This window comes from Papaver somniferum, chromosome 4 (genome assembly GCF_003573695.1).
Source record: "Papaver somniferum cultivar HN1 chromosome 4, ASM357369v1, whole genome shotgun sequence".
In the NCBI taxonomy this organism is placed as follows: Eukaryota; Viridiplantae; Streptophyta; class Magnoliopsida; order Ranunculales; family Papaveraceae; genus Papaver; species Papaver somniferum.
The window spans coordinates 17,833,124-17,850,160 of record NC_039361.1 but is presented as its reverse complement, the minus strand read 5'-3'; the positions used below and the strand labels follow the sequence as shown (position 1 = coordinate 17,850,160).

At 36.6% G+C, this 17,037-nt stretch overlaps 3 protein-coding genes across 3 annotated transcripts; 1 reads left to right on the top strand and 2 right to left on the bottom strand.

Annotated features, from left to right (window-relative positions):
- Positions 1-759: 759 nt before the first annotated feature.
- Positions 760-2,364, top strand: LOC113272097. Its single transcript, XM_026522003.1, has 4 exons — positions 760-790; positions 1,073-1,562; positions 1,661-1,828; positions 1,980-2,364. The coding sequence occupies exons 1-4, from the start codon at positions 760-762 to the stop codon at positions 2,362-2,364; spliced, it is 1,074 nt and encodes a 357-aa protein (XP_026377788.1).
- Positions 2,365-2,975: 611 nt separating this feature from the next.
- Positions 2,976-8,690, bottom strand: LOC113272096. Its single transcript, XM_026522002.1, has 14 exons — positions 8,579-8,690; positions 7,610-8,110; positions 7,279-7,385; positions 7,039-7,176; positions 6,137-6,715; positions 5,911-5,997; positions 5,434-5,824; positions 5,220-5,290; positions 5,004-5,108; positions 4,793-4,909; positions 4,113-4,551; positions 4,021-4,030; positions 3,718-3,922; positions 2,976-3,528 (listed from the first exon to the last, which is right to left on the bottom strand). Exons 1-14 carry the CDS (start codon positions 8,688-8,690, stop codon positions 2,995-2,997), a joined length of 3,396 nt encoding a protein of 1,131 aa, XP_026377787.1. The 3' UTR covers positions 2,976-2,994.
- A 3,600-nt stretch (positions 8,691-12,290) lies between these two features.
- LOC113272095 (protein ATAF2-like) lies at positions 12,291-13,918 on the bottom strand. The gene is made up of 6 exons (XM_026522001.1): positions 13,860-13,918; positions 13,539-13,738; positions 13,184-13,452; positions 13,018-13,078; positions 12,846-12,922; positions 12,291-12,743 (listed from the first exon to the last, which is right to left on the bottom strand). Exons 1-6 carry the CDS (start codon positions 13,916-13,918, stop codon positions 12,291-12,293), a joined length of 1,119 nt encoding a protein of 372 aa, XP_026377786.1.
- Between the last annotated feature and the right edge of the window lie 3,119 nt (positions 13,919-17,037).

The following is a 17,037-nucleotide window of genomic DNA, read 5'->3' as shown; positions in this document are numbered from 1 at the left end:
TAGTTCCTCTACATTCAGCGACGTCGACAACAATTCAGAACTGATTAGGGCAGATAGAGATAGTTATGAAACTGATGGAAAAGAAATTGTTAAACCTCTTCTGTCCGATGGGTGGGAGAATGTTTTTGATGATCCTAACAAGCTTTTTGTGGTGGTGTTGATGTGTTCGGTTGGCCTGTCAAAAGTATTGTTTGAAGACTGGGTATCGCGTAACAAAGGTGAAGAATGATCGTGAAAGGTTCACAATGAAATGCAGTAAAGTCCCATGCACTTGGATGATCCATGCAGTTGCTATTGATTCTACTTGCGATGTTTTTAGGATAAAAAAGTATGTTGGAGGCACACTTGTGGAGCTGGTGTGAAGTTGAGAAGTCCTAAAGTATCGAAGAAGCTGGTACACAACCTTATTCATGATCGTGTGATGCACAACCCACTTATCAAGCCTCGCGAAATTGAAGATTATATAAAAGTTGGTGCTGGTGTTAATATCAAATATCACCATGCATATCATGGTTTGGAACGGTCACACCATGAAATTTTTGGGAATGATGTAAAGTCTTACTCTGATCTGGTTTGGTGGGTGAATTCATTGAAAGAAAAAATCCTGGCTCTTATGAGGATTTTCAGTTTAACGATGCAACTCAGACATTTGAAAGGTTATTCATCGCAATAGGCGCTTGTATTGAAGGTTATAGACTTTGTCGACCAATGATTTTTGTTGATGCAACTTTTCTGACCGGGAGATTTAGAGGTACCCTTATGGCTGCTACTTGTCTGAATGGGAATCAAGGCAAGTGCTCTTTGTTACGTTTTAATTGTTATTGTTTACAAGTTATTCACTGCTTTTAATCGTTGGAACTTTTTGAGTATACCATTTATGTACTGAAAAGTTATGTGTCTAACACACATTAATTCATATATGTAAGCATAAGACCTTTTTTTGAGTACAATATGTCTATTATGTACTGGAAATTCTTAGTCTATTTTCCAGTACATAATATATGTTACGTCTATGAATATAGCAACATATTTAGTGACAGTATATAATATATGTACTGTTTGTTTTTTCCAGGTTTTTATCCGCTAGCCTTTGGATTGGTCCCAGGAGAGGATGTTGACAATTGGGATTGGTTTATGTGCAATCTTAGCAACATTGTTGATGACCGTCCTATCACCTTTATGTCTGATCGTCATGAAGGATTGTTGAGGGCTATTCCTAAACACTTTCCTACTTCCCATCATGGCTATTGTTACTACCACTTGCAAGGAAACTTACCAATCAGGAAATCGGACGAGAAGTACAAAGAAGTTATGGCTTGTTTCAAAAAAGCAACTTATGCTCTCACACCAGCAAGATATGAAGAAGCACTAATGGAAATGGAGTTAATGGGAAGGCCTGGGGTTGCTGAGTATTGCCGCAATATGCCTAGGGAACATTGGTCCAGCGCGTTCTTCACTGGCTGTAGATTTGGTCAGACTACATCAAGCGTTGCTGAGTCCTTCAATAATTGGATTCGGAAAGACAAGAGGTTGCCTGCCTGCGCCCTCGTTGACATGATCAGGTTTGTGTGTGTTTTTTTTTGTTGGTGTTTTCTTTGTTTTTGGTTCATTTTTTTTTTGTTCAAAATTTATTACAGTTTTCTTTTTGTTCCATTCATAGGTTACGCGTTATGGAGTTGATGAATGAACGTCGCGAAATGAGTCTTTTGATGGACCCAGAGAAGCTCACTCCTACCTACGAGGCGTTACTTAAAGAACATATTCAAATTGGTCGAGTTTGGAATGTTACTCAGTCATCTGCGTATGAGTATGAGATTCATTCGCCTAGGTTAGCTTTTCCCATAAAACAACTTTTACTGTACTATAGCATACATGTAGGAGTGAATCATATGTTTTGTTTTTTGTATTTGCTTGCAGTGCTGCATATATGTACTGCTTTTTAAGTTATTTGTGCTGAAAAGCTTTTTACGCATCTGCAGGTCTCACACTGTTGATCTGCTGAACAAGACTTGCACCTGCCAAAGATGGCGTGTTTATGGTTTTCCATGCTCTCATGCTACAGCAGCTATATCTGCCAAGGGTGATCGATACGTAGATTATATCGAAGACTACTTCAAAGTTACAAATTTTCAGCAGCTGTATTCAATTGCTATCAGACCAATCCCCAACTACAACAGGCCAGAGCAGTATCTGCCAGAGGATACTATTTTTCCACCCCATCCACGAGTTCCACCAGGTAGGCCAAAGGGAAATCGTATCAAGAATGCATGGGAGAAAGCTAGGAAGTCCGTCCGTTGTTCCAACTGTAAGAAGAAAACTCACCACAACAAGGCAACGTGCACTGTCATTCCTTCATACCCATGAGTTTTAGATTTTCAGTTCTCCCTTATTAGTTCTATTGGTCACAATGCAGATTCTGTTTTGCGCATCATTTTAAATACTTTTGTTCGCTTTTTTTAGAGTGCTGAAATTATGTACTGTTTGATATCTTTCTGGGACAAGGTACTTTGTGCTCATTTAAGACTCTTTTAATGGTACTTTGTACTGCATTATCCACTTTCAATATTATTGGTTTTCAGGTTGATTTCCAAGTTTGTTCAAGACTTTCTGAGCACAACTATTATGTACTTTCTGTTCAATTAAGACACACCAAACAAAGAGACCAGCTCTGAGATTCATGTTCTCTCCCATCATGATTAACAAATTTAGAGAGTCATATTCTTCAATTGACTCTAATAGCTGGTCTATGTTACATAATACACAACAAAACACTTCATACTATGGACTTTTACCATCCAACATGTCAACATTTTTATAAAGCCAAACAACTGTACATAGATTAAACACAAACACCATAGTTTCGAGAACAATTGTTATCAAAATAAATAAGAATAATTACTAAACTTTGATATTGTCTAAAACAAACTAGCAAACTCTGAATATGTTCTCTATGATAACTTCTACTATGCATTCCTAATTCATATAAGCACTGTCTTAAAAACCTTTTGGAGCATGAATATTCCAGCTCTCCTCAGGAGGAGATGTTGCTGAGAGTATTTTGCATGCTAAAGAGATCCTCTTCTTATGTATTTTGTCCTTTAGTTCTTCTGGGTCTCCCAAGCTCATTCGCACTCCATCAATTACTTCCTCCTTTGCAACTTTCTTCATGATGTGCATGATATATATTGCACAATCTGGATAGTCTCCCTGTTGAGGTGTTGGGTAACTAATCATCTTTACTCTGCTTACAAGTGGAAGGCGCAGGCTCGACAAGCGTTCATTAATTGCTAACAAGCAGTATTCTGCCATAAGATTAGCATTATCGAGACACTCATTTTTGGATACAGCTTCCCAAGTGTTGTAGTGGAAGAATTCGCCTTTCTCGCATTCATACACAAGAAGCGTCCAATGCACGTTTTGGTGTGACATTGGAATAATAATCTTCCTGGTTCCTTCCTCCATATTCCTGATGGGTAAGAATACAGCAGTGTTTGCTGCTACTTGATGTACTGGGTCACTTAAATAAAACTGAAAAAGAATTAAATTTATCAGTGTAGTAAATATGTACTGAAAATTATAGTGTAAAACACATATATGAAAGCATAATATTTGTTACAACATCAAAAAAAAATTGTTTCGTTTTAGTTTCGCAGATATGCTATGCCCTTTACAAAGACATGATGCATGTTGTTTATAAAGATAAATTGGAAAACATACCCAGCCTGTTGGATCAATGTGGAGTACTGGAATGTACTTTCTCTGTCCATTCACTGGTTGCTCATTATGATATGCTTTTTTCAGTTGGTATTGCCAGTAATTTATAAGATCTCCCTCTAAAGCCCTGTTATGTAGCAGATCTTCAAAGGTCTCTGCAGATAATATGTGATGACCAATCACAGCAGGAGCTTTCCAAGCACTGTTGCTGCAAATTCAAATAATCCAAATCAATTATAAGTTTGATTCTAAACGAAGTACATAAAGTTTTGTTAAAATGAAAGGGACTATCCAAGAGAGACTCACATTGAGGTAGCTTTGTCAAAAAAGGAGAGAGAAGCGCTCTTTGTTGTGAACTCAAATCCTTATAGAACGGAGATTTCCTTAGGCTCAACAACATTGGCGTGCATTCTTCACTTTTTTAGTAAGTTCTTGCAGATTTGGATCACCTTTAGCTTTTCTCTTTCTCACATTCTCGCTATCCTTTTTCTGAACTTTCTCTGTTGGGCAATCTTTTCCAACTGGGTTTTCAGTTCTGGACTTTGTTTTTCGCCTTTTATGTCCCGACAGTCCTTTGCCACTAGCAAACTCAGGATCAACTCTTTTCTGCGGGTGGCTCCGAGTTACTGGCTTCTGAGGGGTGTATGTGATTTTTGGAGTAAGTTTCTTCTCCTTGGCTGAGATAGTCGGCTTTTTCTTCTCCTTGTCCATGACTGACGTGGTCGACTTCGCTATTGGTTTGACTTCATTACTCTTTGTAGCCAGCCTATCTTCGAGTCTCTTGGCAAGTGTTACGTCATCTTCCTCTGATGTTTGACTAACTCCAGGTTCGTTATCCTTCAATATACCATAAACGTAAAAAAAAAGAGAGACTAAAAAAGCAAAAAAAAAATGAACAGAATAGAACATATGTATTCTTGGATTCTTTTCAGTACAGAAGTTATGTACTTTTAGTTTCACTGAGTACATAACATATGTACTGTTGGTTTTTCCCATGTTATTGAACATATGTAACATAAGTGGTCCATTAAGTATTGATAAATTTGTTACTTTTCACTTTTTTGGTAATTATAATTACCTTCTGTAGCTCAGAAAGAAGTTGGAGAGTCTCAGCATATGCTTTAGCTTTTTCGGCGCTCATATTCTTCTTCAGTCGAGCTTCCTCTGCCTTTTCAGCATCTAAAACTGGATACTTCTGTTTGAGAATCGGCAGCATTAGTACATATGCTAAAAGCATCATTAAAAACAAAACATAAATTCATTAAACAGAAGTAGATTTAGGTACTTACAAGACTCTCTAATTTTTTAGTAGGCTGTTGCTTTCTGTCATTCTTCATTTTCTTCTTCCTTTCTACTTCATTGAATGGAATGGGATCCCAAGGTTTCCTTATTCCCTGCATTTGAAACAAATCAGACTACGAGCTATTTGACCAAAAATTGATATACGTACTGCTGGTTATATGTATCAGAAGGATATATGTACTAGGTTTAGAACATGTTCATACTTCTTGTTCAGGTTGCTGAAGATCAGCTTTCAAACGAGCTTTTTCAGCTGCAGCTAAAACAATTGCAGAGGCTTCATAAGTGTAGGTGCAGTATCGATTTGAGCTTGCTCATCCGAGGGATCCGTTTGAGCTTGATCTGATGCTCCTCTAGCAGCTGGAGCTTCATTATGCGCAGGCGCAGCTGCAAGATGGATTTGAGGTGGATCAGGTGCACCTAGATCAATTGCAGGCTGCTGCACCTCTTCTCCATTTTGATCACTTGGTCCTAAACCCAAGTCAAAAGTTGGTCTTGAAACTTGTGATGGAGGATCCAGATCTTTAGCATAAAATTTGTCGAAGATTTGAGAAGATTCCATTTTTTCCAAGCTTGGTAAACTACCAGTCGACGGGTACTCCAGACTAAGAATTCCTAAGGATGGATAAGGATCTCCCATAATTTCAGCTTGTAGATATTTTGAGTACTCATCGGTATAAATACCCTTCCCATGGATGGCCAGGTCAATCAGTTTCTCCATCGGCACGGTATGCAGTTCTTTGAGACTCGGCAGCTCACAAACCAAAGGCATAAACTGCATATTCGGCAACATTTCTTCAAGCGATGCACCCTACATAAATGCAATGCCAAACCGTATTATTTTATAGGATGACAAAGTATAAAATTGGTAACTAGTGTAACGTTCAATTCGCTCACCTGTCTATCTCTAAGAGAACCAATTTCCACTTCAATATTACCCAGAACTTGTGTCGCTGCTGTTTGTTGGAGTTCAGCCTTTTCAGTCTGTTATTCAACATAAGGTGATATGTTTTTAATCAGTATTGCAGATATGTACTTGTATGTTTTTTCAGTATAGTAGATATGTACTGACAAGTTTTAGTTTTTTACAAACTAAACTAATACTAGAAAGAATATAACTTACCTGTGATGGTTCTGGCATGCTCTTTTCCTCTTGCAGCTCTTTCACCTTTCGCTCCAAATCAGATCTAGCCCAAATTTTAAACTGTGAAACTTCAATATCGAACTGTGTGAGATTTTCTTCAGAGCCCCCCATAACAGGCATTGTTGGAGTAGCATTTCCCTGTTCATTCGACTTTTCTTGGGTATCATCTGGAATTTCCTGTTCATCCTCTGTTACCAAAGGAGTAGTTGCTGATGGAACGGTGTCATCCAAATCATCATGCCCTTCTTCAGAGCTACTGCTAGATTCTTCTTCTCCCGAGTTTGGTTGTGGAGGTGGGTAAGCTCTGTGATATATATCATTCAAAAGCTCTTCTAGGATACTCACATCAATGGGGAGGCCGTCCTCTTTCCTGCTCTGTAATTCACACCATTTTTCTGCAATTGTCAGCCTCAAATCTTCATTCTTTACTTCCAAATCCTCGAATTTTTCTTGCCAATCTACTGTCAATGGCACTTCTTCAACTGGAAGCCTTTGAGCAATTTCATTCAACATTTCTTTTTCATACATAGTATATTCATCCTTAAATTCTTTAGAGAACTGGAAAAGTACATATAACGCACACATATAACCAGTTTTTGTATCAGTATAACATATATGTACTCAAATAAATAGTGCATATGACACACACACAATCATTTTGGTCAATCAGAAAACTGCTTTTCTGATAGTGTCCTACCTAAAACAAATCATTTAAGTATAATTATTTATGAAAACACAAATAATTATACTTAAATTCATCAACTTTAATCAGTTTTTTAGATATGTACTGGTGCATCATTGTTTCCTAAACCAAAACTACAAGAAGCATAATGAAATAAAACTTATCCTAGTAATATGTATTGTTTTTCTTAGGGACTTACTGTGTATTGCGAAGCCTCCATATCCTTTAGAAACTCAACAGATATTTCTTTGATGTTCCACCTTGCCGCTCTTGGAAGGTATCGATCATCTGGTAACGTCACTGGTTTCACCAAGTGAGTATGCTCCGCATACAACAACTATGACAAAAATAACATCAATAGAATCAAATACAGAAACTTAAATGACAGTAGAGTAAATATGTACTTGGAAAAAAAAAGCTTGTACTAGATGATCGATACCAACAAATAGACGACACAACCAGTGATGTCCTCGGGAGTGTTGTAGTTCTGATTGATTTTCTTCTCTAAGAAACTATGTATCAGGTCAGCCAAGATACATTCTTTGACTTCTCAAGATCATCAACTAAACCAAAGTATTTTCTTTGAGTTTATGAGCATCTTTTGTTGTAAAAAAACAAAGTAATACACATAAACAGGCATAATAGCTTAACCATATCTTCAATTGTTGTTCGAGTTTACTCTTGGTTCCTGTACCATATCTTCATCATCTTCACTATCGGTTACTTGTTCATCATTGTCATCATCACTGTCTCGCCACCTTCAGATTTACAATTCTTGATACCAGTACGCTTGAGCAGTTTCAAGATGGCATCTTGTAGCATTGGTCTTGTAACCGTGTTGCTATCACCAAAGTGTCTAATGTAGAATGGTTTCTTCCTCCATCCACCACCTACCATCAAAAAGGTGTCATCAGTTCTTCTTCCTGCCATTCTTGGCATTCCAAACATTACACCCATTTTTTCTGGTGTCGACGTGATAATGTGTGTTTCACCTCTTCTAACAAACTCAAATGTGAGCTCATTCTTGACTCGACCCCTTTTGTAACACTTCAAGTACTTCTTCACTGCAGCTTCCAACTTTTCCCAATGACTTTCTGAGTACTTAGTGTGCCAGAACATCAAAAACATATGTCCATAAGAAGATTCGACTATCTTTTCCAATGTGGCTTCACTCAAAGTATATTTACTCGCCTTCATTCTGGCAACCAGGCTATGTAGTGCTGTGAAACCAGACCTATACAACTTCCTAACAGATTTTGGCACAACCTTACCTGCAAAATTTAATTGGTTTTATTTCAGTACAACATTTATGGACTACACATTCATCATCTCAGAAACACAATCAATCACTATTGGCCTTATGTACTTCATATCCAAAGATCATTATCACATAAACAAAGAAACAGATGAATTTAGAGTACATAAACACTACAATGTCTCAGTTTTTTAGTTATGTACTGCCAATTATGTGCCAGAAACACAAACAGTGGTAAATAGACACATAAACAATGTTACCCATTCACTACTGGACTTATGTACTGCCAAAAAACAACCTAATTAAGAAAAAACCTCAGTATTTGATATATGTACTGCTGGCTCTATGTATCAGAAATAAAATGAAACAAATTGCATATCACTTTTGATTCTTATTCTGCAGTTTTATAGTTATGTACTGCCAATTCTAAGTGCTAGAAACACAAAGTAGAAGTTGCATGTAGATAGGTTTTCTGAATCAGTACCTTTTTTCTTCGATTTCGGTGTTTCAACCTTTTTACTCTTTTTTCTCTTTGATTTTCGTCTTGAAATTCTTGAATCGTCTTCTGATGTTCTAGGAGCAGTGCTATCATCCATTATTGTTTCTTCTTCTTGGATTGTTCTTGTGATTTTTCTTGTTTTAACCATTATCGGAAGAGAAGAGAAATTTAGGTTTAGGGTTTTTCAAACTAGCAAAAATCTCTGAATGATTTTTGAGATCTGTTGTCTCAAAAATCTCTAAATGAATTTGGGATAGTTAGGATTCTCTGAATTCTCTGTGAAGAGAAAAAAAATTTCTCTTAGAAAACGAATGATTTTTCTGACCGTTTCAGCGGTTTTGTACGGGAATAGATAGTGGGTGCATTCTTCACACGTGGTAACTACTAGGGTAAGCTCGTCATTTTGCTCTTTTCAAAATATTATGGACCTAGTGATAAGTCTAAAATCCAGTTGGACCCTACTATAAATAACCTTATGGGCTTAGGACCAAACAAGAAATTTTCCATCTTGAAATCAATTTCTGATTTTTTTCCATCTGGTTCAACCAATGTAACTATGTATTCCTTCTTCTCCTTCTTCCCATTACTCTTATTCAAAATCCAGTATTTCTTACGCTCAGCAGGTGTCAGAGAATCTTTCACTGTTTTAGACATAAATAACCTTCCTAGATTAGGTAAAATATCGCTGGTATATATAGTCTTTTCAAACAACCAATGTATTGGTGTTGCGCCACCTCAGGACTGCAGACATGTCCTGAGGTGGAGATGGTTCTCTCGAGTTCGGCTTCTTTGTCATTTTATTCCCTCGAGCCTTCTTCTTCTGAGGCTTCTCTTCTTCTTCTCCTTCCTCTTCGTCGTATTCGCTATCGGTTGTCTCTGCCGTAATATCCATTTCAGGTTTATCCTCATGGTTATTATCTTTTTCATTTAACACTGATCTTTTCTTCTTAGTAGTCAGTGGGGGCCATAATTCTCTGTTATCATGATCACTAACTACTTCGTCACCGTCAGATCTTTCCGCTTCAGACATCTCCCTTTCTCCATAAAGTACTAGTTCTTTACTGGTATCATACGCATATGCAGCAGTATCATCCGGGGTTTCAGCATATGCAGCAGTCACATCTACAGCCTTTTCTCTTGCAGGCTCCACATGACAATTCTTTGCGCGCTGCCTTTTCCTTGCGGACCTTGTGGGTCTGCAAAGCTTCTCATCGCTCTCCTTTCTATTCTTTTCAGTTATCTTTTCTTCGTGGCTTTGGAATTCATCATACTTAGGAAGAGACACAACCGTATCACAACGCTGCTCTCCACTCATTGCCATAAATTTTTCCATTGCCTGATTATAGCAATAACATAAAAGTAAAAAACATTAATACATGTCATATCTGTAGTACAAAATTTGATGACTTAAAATGTGCGTGTTTCATTCTTCACTCATGCGCGTTACGTACAACACTAGTCAACCAGACAGTTATATTATGCAGTGCAAAGTATAAAACAAAGAAGTAGAAATACTACAAGAAATGAAAGAAAAAGGTGTACCTTTTTTCGCAACTGTCGGATAATTCCACAGAGTAAATCGTCTTCTTCTTCCGGGGAGAGTAAATCATCTTCTTTTTCTTGGGAGAGCATATTGCTAAGAGAAAAAAATCAAGAGAATGGGCTTGTTTAACTCTCTTTAGTACTTATATAGTGGAAGCATTTCCTTATTTGTAATGGTTTCTTTAAACAAGTTCAACAAGAACTAAGCTAACTAGAGTTTTGGTTCAACGCCTCTTTTTATAGCTACTCGGGAAACAAATTTCCAGCGTTTTCATAATAGACTTCGTATGTCTAACACGGCCGCCGCCGCCAGAATCACTACCGAGACCAAGAACACTACAAGAACGAATCGAACATATTGAGGCAGTAATGTATTCAGTTTTACTCTATTTATAATGAAACAATATATATTCGGTTATAATTATCTTAGAATTATACTTATGTAAATGCACACTACAACCATAAATAGTTCCAGTACAGAACGATTTTCGTTAAAGCATTAAAAATTAAGAGGAAACACGGTCCTGACTTTCTTGCGGGTTTTTCGATGATATGTTTCCGTAGATTGCAAGCTATCCAGATTCCAGCAAAGAATTACTTGTTCAGCTATGATTTCAAATGGAAAGATGTGTCCAACAGTGTCATTTTTCCGATTTTCGTAGGGCTCAGCCCACAATACTATGAAATATGAGCTACGGTATATTTTTTTTGTTGATTTAGTCATCTAATGCGCCATCATTCGTCAAGTTAGGGCTTTAAAACAGATACTGTAAAACAGTTGATGTAAGATATAACAATTGATGTTATTTCGATATGAGAAACAATCTTGCTTCTTCCTCCATGCATACATTCTTCTTTTTTTTCATTCCATACTTCCGACATAATTACGTGTATGGGTGAATATGCTAGAATACCATTTTTTGTGCCTTGCAATCTCGTGTCCAGGGGGAAGCCAGCTTGAAACATGGGTGGGAAACTGGCTCCCAAGCCTATTTTATCCTCTTTTTATTTCCGCCAACTTGAACTAGACCCGTACGGTGATAAGCCCACAAGAACATAAATGCAGAAAGAGAAGTACCCTCCATATCCATAGATTGTGCAGGATATATAACTCCAATGTATCCACAGAAAAGGAAGAACGGGAATTGCATTTTTGTGTGTCGTGGCAAGTCGAAAATTTACGGTTCATGCTGCAAAGGAGATCCATGAAAAACTATTATCAATTAAGCAATTAACTTACGCTTCACCTGCTAGTTCATAGACGAACCATCTAGTAGAGCCAAGTATAAAGTGGAGTCTCCAACCTTAAAAATAACAGAGAATACAATGGAATCTTAGATAAAAGAATCCTGCAACTGAGTTGTCGTGGGAGACTTACCGAAGGATACGATATGAGTGTTGATATTTGCTGAGATTGCAATGGACACGAAGGTGAGACAGCATGGGCCGTGGTACATGCGTACGTATGGCACAAGTACATTAAAGTAACTCTGAAGAAATCAAAATCTTGAAGATCTAGCTACCCACGTTAATTTATGTAAATTTTGAAAATGTTTATATCTACTTTTTGGTAACACCAGGTCTAAATTTTGGTTCCTGTTTTTGTTAAACAGCCAGATATATATGCCTGATGAACTCGTACGAATCCAAGAATCTGGTGGTCGAGTTATCTATATGGGATGGTTCCCCAGATCTTGGATTTCTTGCAATTAATGACTAGTGCTATTGGGGATGTTTTCATGAAACCATATATATGTATCAGAACCATACATCTCAATTACAGATCGAACTGCTGAAGGCGATTGTATGATACTAGCAAGTGATGAATTATACAAGGGACGTTGATCCAAATGAAACAGCTTGTAATATTAAAAGGGTAGATTATATACCTGCTCATAATGATAAAAAAAAAAAAAAAAAAATAATGGCATGCTTTGAAATCAAGATAAACCACTTGTATAAACAAATATTCTATTAGGGAAATTAAAAATAAACTTACACTGAAGATGGTTGCAACTTAAAGAACTAGCTAGCAAAGCAATTATTTAATATACTCTCTCCCTTGATTATGATTATATTATGCAAATCTAATCCCTAAATTTCAAAAAGAATCATTCATAAAGATCCTGCAGCATGAGGAAAATTGTTAGAATCATCAGTAAGGAGGCAACTCTCCTGGATATTCTTGTTCCAATGGAGCATGGCTTGGTACTGAAGCTATGTCACTGTACATCTGAGTAACACTACTGCTGTAATAAAGATTATTATAATTAGGAACAAGCTTATCAGGCAATGGTGGAAATGCATGACCATATTGGATCCTATCAAAGCCTCCTCCAGCAAAACCACCACCTTGTAATCCATTTTGGTTATCGACTATATTGCTATTTGCCCAGCCATTGTAGAAGGAATCAGTGCTTTGTCTGTTCATAGATGATCCGGGATCGATATGTGTAAAGGCAGGACTATAAGGAAATGCACTCATTGGTGGTTCCATGGAATCCTTCTGCAAGGATAACATATTTGACGTTGATGACAAACCAGCTACGTCAAAATCGCGAACACTACAATGGTCACTATTCATTATCCAATCGATATCTTGGACCAACTGTTCATTGATTATGTAATCTTGCTCATGATAATTAATTTCATTATGATTATAATAATGACTAAAATCATTATGGTTATAATGAGCTTGATCATTACCTACCTGAGCCATTCCATGTTGTTGTTGGCGATTATGAACATTATAGACTGCTTCTACTTTTTGAAGTCCACGGGAATCTCCTTGAGAAAGTTTTTTGCTGGTAATTTTACGATACGGCTACTTGGTTCTTTCTTTTTCCTCAGCTTGCTACTTGGTTCTTTACTTGGTTTTCTACCTGATCTTTGTCGTTCGAGATCTTTGGTATAGTATAATTTATATATAGCGAGTCCATCCATCTACATGCAAACAAACCAAACCAGTTAATTAACTACACATATATATTTTGTAACACCATACGTACAATATTGCATTCAAAATCGATAATAAAAATTAAAAAGTACCAGATTCTGGTTTGCTGGTTCATCTTTACTTTTGTGGTTAGGAATCCGATATTCCCACAAATACCAGTGTGTTGATTTATGATCAGGACTTGGGCGAAATACAAAACTACACTTCCTGCCTATTTCAACCCCCTCATGCATGACTGGTTCATCCGGTGTACTATTCTTCCATTTTCCGTGCTTCGCATCACGTCTTAGTTGTTTCCCATTAGGATATTTGCGAAATCTTGGTGAGAAGAGGTATACAACTCCTTCCTTTCCATGTGATTCTGAATAATAATAATAAGAAACTTTAGATTCATCCAAGAAAAAGAAACCCTAATTGAGAAAAAAGGAAATTTTAAATTCTCCAAACCCAAAAGCTGCAGAGGATGGCAGTCATCATCGTCATATATGTTCTTTTCAAGAATTAACGGAAAGTGATCTTCAGGCTTATCTAACTTCTTTTGCAAGTAACCAATTAAATGATTTTCTTCTGGTATAAATCTAAAACCAACAGGAGGAGGAGGAAGTTCAGAATGAACATTGCCGCCGCCGTCACCACCACCACAAACTCTGCAATAATAATAAAAAACAAATAATATTAAATATCCAGAATTAAGGGGTTTATTAATTATTACTAAAACTAGGGTTTTTGTTTATTTTAAATTAAATCCGATAATAAATATTTCTTTACCTTATCGACGATGACGATGACGATGACGATTTCAGCTGCTGATATCGACAAAACTCCATATTTTCTAGGGATCTTCTCGCTAAGTAAGGTATTAATCTCGTTGAGTATGGTATACTCAATATTGTTATTTATAGCTTATTAAGAATTTCGAACCTTACTTGGGTGCGGAAAATATATATATACCGTACAAATTTTGGCCCGAAGCCCATTTACTTTAGGAAAATTTCTTGTTTGGTCCTAGGCCCATGAGGATATTTATAATCGGGTCCAACCGGATTTTACCCTTATCCTAGGATCCAAAGTTCTTTGAAAACATTGAAATGATTAATATACCCTACTGTTTAAATACGTGTGAAATAACATAATCAAGGACCACAAATTTGAGTACATATCTGCTACACTGTTTACAAATTTGATTACATATCTGCCACACTGCTTACAAATTTGAGTACATATCTGCTACACTGCTTACAAATCTGAGTACATATCTGCTATACTACTTACAAATCTGAGTATATATCTGCCGCACTGCTTACATATAGAGTATGTATCCGTTGGACATATTGAACCTGTAAATGTGACCAGAATATAACAATATTAAAACACAACAACAAAACTAGCATCTATTTCAGTATTTCGCATACATACTCATGGATCAAACCAAAATAAAGTGGCAAAATTATGAATAAAACAAAATCAAAAGAAGTTTTTATCAGTACGACATATACGTATTGCAGATTCATAAACTAAAAACTCAATTGCATGTCAAGAAGTGATGAATCCATGAATATAACCGAATCAAATCACATACTTCAGTATTTCAAATACGAACTCATGGATCAAACCAAAAAAAGTGGCAAAACTCTGAATAAAACAGAATCAGAAGAAGTTTCAACCAGTACGACATATATGTACTGCGAAATTCATGAACTAAAACTCAACTGCATGTCAAAAAGAAGTGATGAATCCATAAAATCTAACCGAATCAAAGCACATATTTCAGTATTCCATATATGTACTCCTGGATCAAACCAAAAAAATAGGAGAAAACCTATAGATTCATAGTAAACACAAAAAGAAACAGTACGTCATATATGTACTGATGGTTAATACACAAAAGAAAACTGAAAAACAAACCAAAAACCATAAAAATATCAGATCTACTAATGAAATAAACATAAAACATGATTTTTTATTTAGATCTGAACTTATTTCATCAAAATCCATCAATATATCATATACGTACTGATGATTGATACACAAAAGCAACTCAAAAGCATATCAAAAACAACCAAAATGAAACTAAAATCAGCTGCATGTGAAAACCGAGTAATGAATCTATGAAAAACAGAATCGAAACACTTTTTTTTCAGTATTCCATATATATACTTCTAGATCGAAGAAGAAAATTATCCAAAACTACAAAAATAACAAAATTAAAGCATAATTTTTCAGTACACCATATATGTACTGCTGATTCATAATCTAAATTTCAGTTGCATGTGAAAAACAAGTAACGAATCTATGAAAAAATAGAATCGAAACACTTTTATTTGAGTATTCCATATATGTACTTCTGGATCAAACAAGAAAAATCTCCAAAACTATAAAAAACAACAAAATTAGAGCAGTATATTTCAGTATACCAAATATGTCCTGTTCATTAATAATATAAAAATCAGCAGCACGTGAAAAACAAGAGACGCATCATGAGATCGAACTACCAAAACCGCAAAAAGAAAGTGAAAACATCAAATTGATCGAATTTTCATGATTTAGTTGAGAAACAAAACAAAAACAAAGAAGAACTGGAGAAAAGATTACATAACATACCTGTAAGACCACGAAACATCTTCACAAGCCCTAGGTCTAAACTTTCATAAGCGGCAGCAGCAGAGAAGAGGAGAGGGAGAGAGAAAGAAAACGGATCTGAGAAGAAAAAGAAAATTGAGGAAAGCTTGCTTTTGTTTCTGTTATGTATAGTGAAGGTTATTTTGGGAATTCTTAAAATGCACGTAATAAGTTACACACATGTGCAGGACCTGGGCTTAAAAAATTAGGTCCATTTTTTTCTTTTCTTTTAATTATGGACCTCCGGTTACTGGGCTTTAATGGGTGGACCTGCCACTAACTAAGAACACTATAATTGGATGATTTGGATCTATAGGTAATTCCTACTTTAATTATGCCTAGTTGTCCGCCCTAAAAAAAATTTGCATTCCGATAGCAAGATTTCTGGCTCTACCACTTAACAGTTACGGTTTGAGGCAAGGGAGAAAGCTTAGAAGAGATATAGTAACTCAAGGAGCGTATACATTTAAAAAGAAAAATCTACCGATGATTTAGGAGCTGCAATCACGTCAGTTCGATCGCAGTCTTGTATCCAGGATAGTAAGTACTAATGCAATATATGCACACCTTTTGTTCTTCCTGGGGTGTTGCTTTACAAACTGAAACCGCTGAATGCTGCGCCGCTCCATTGCATCGAGTTGATTGGAGCTGCATTTGCAACAGTCTCCGCACAGCTGCTTATCCCTAGTGCTAGCCGTCTCCCAGCTGTAACCTGTGGTAATCAACTTGTTACTGTTACTGTTTATTATTATTATTATTATTATTATTATTATGAAAGGGGGCCATCGAGGCATTTACTAACAAAACCAGAAGAGAAATTACAGTGACTTGGTTGGGAGCCGCGCAACAATTTGCGCACCAACACCTTTCTGAATAATAATTCCTAGCCTATGAAATAGAAAATTACTTAGATGATTATTCACATCGTGATCTGCCATACAGTTCTTCAATCTCTTCACGAAATCAATGATGTCGTCTCCTAGTTCCCCTAAAGTTGAAAATGCCAAGACACCAAAACTGTACCCATGAGCGGAACATATATCAGCATACTTGTTACGCTTGCGGGTAATAGCGGCTGAAATAGCATATCCTGGGGTGAAGCTTCGGTTACCGCCTTTAGAGAATGGGGAGACGCCTGTGACGTCGAAACATATGTCGCGTCCATTTATCCAATTATAGACCATGATGTCTGCAGGTTTGATAGGAGTGTTCCTGTTTGTTGTAAGGCCAAGTGCGACTTCTTTCCTTGCTGCAACTCCAGCTTTGTAACAGAATTCTGCAAAGAGATCTCTTATCATATCGTGTCGATATTTCAGACCAACCTCAC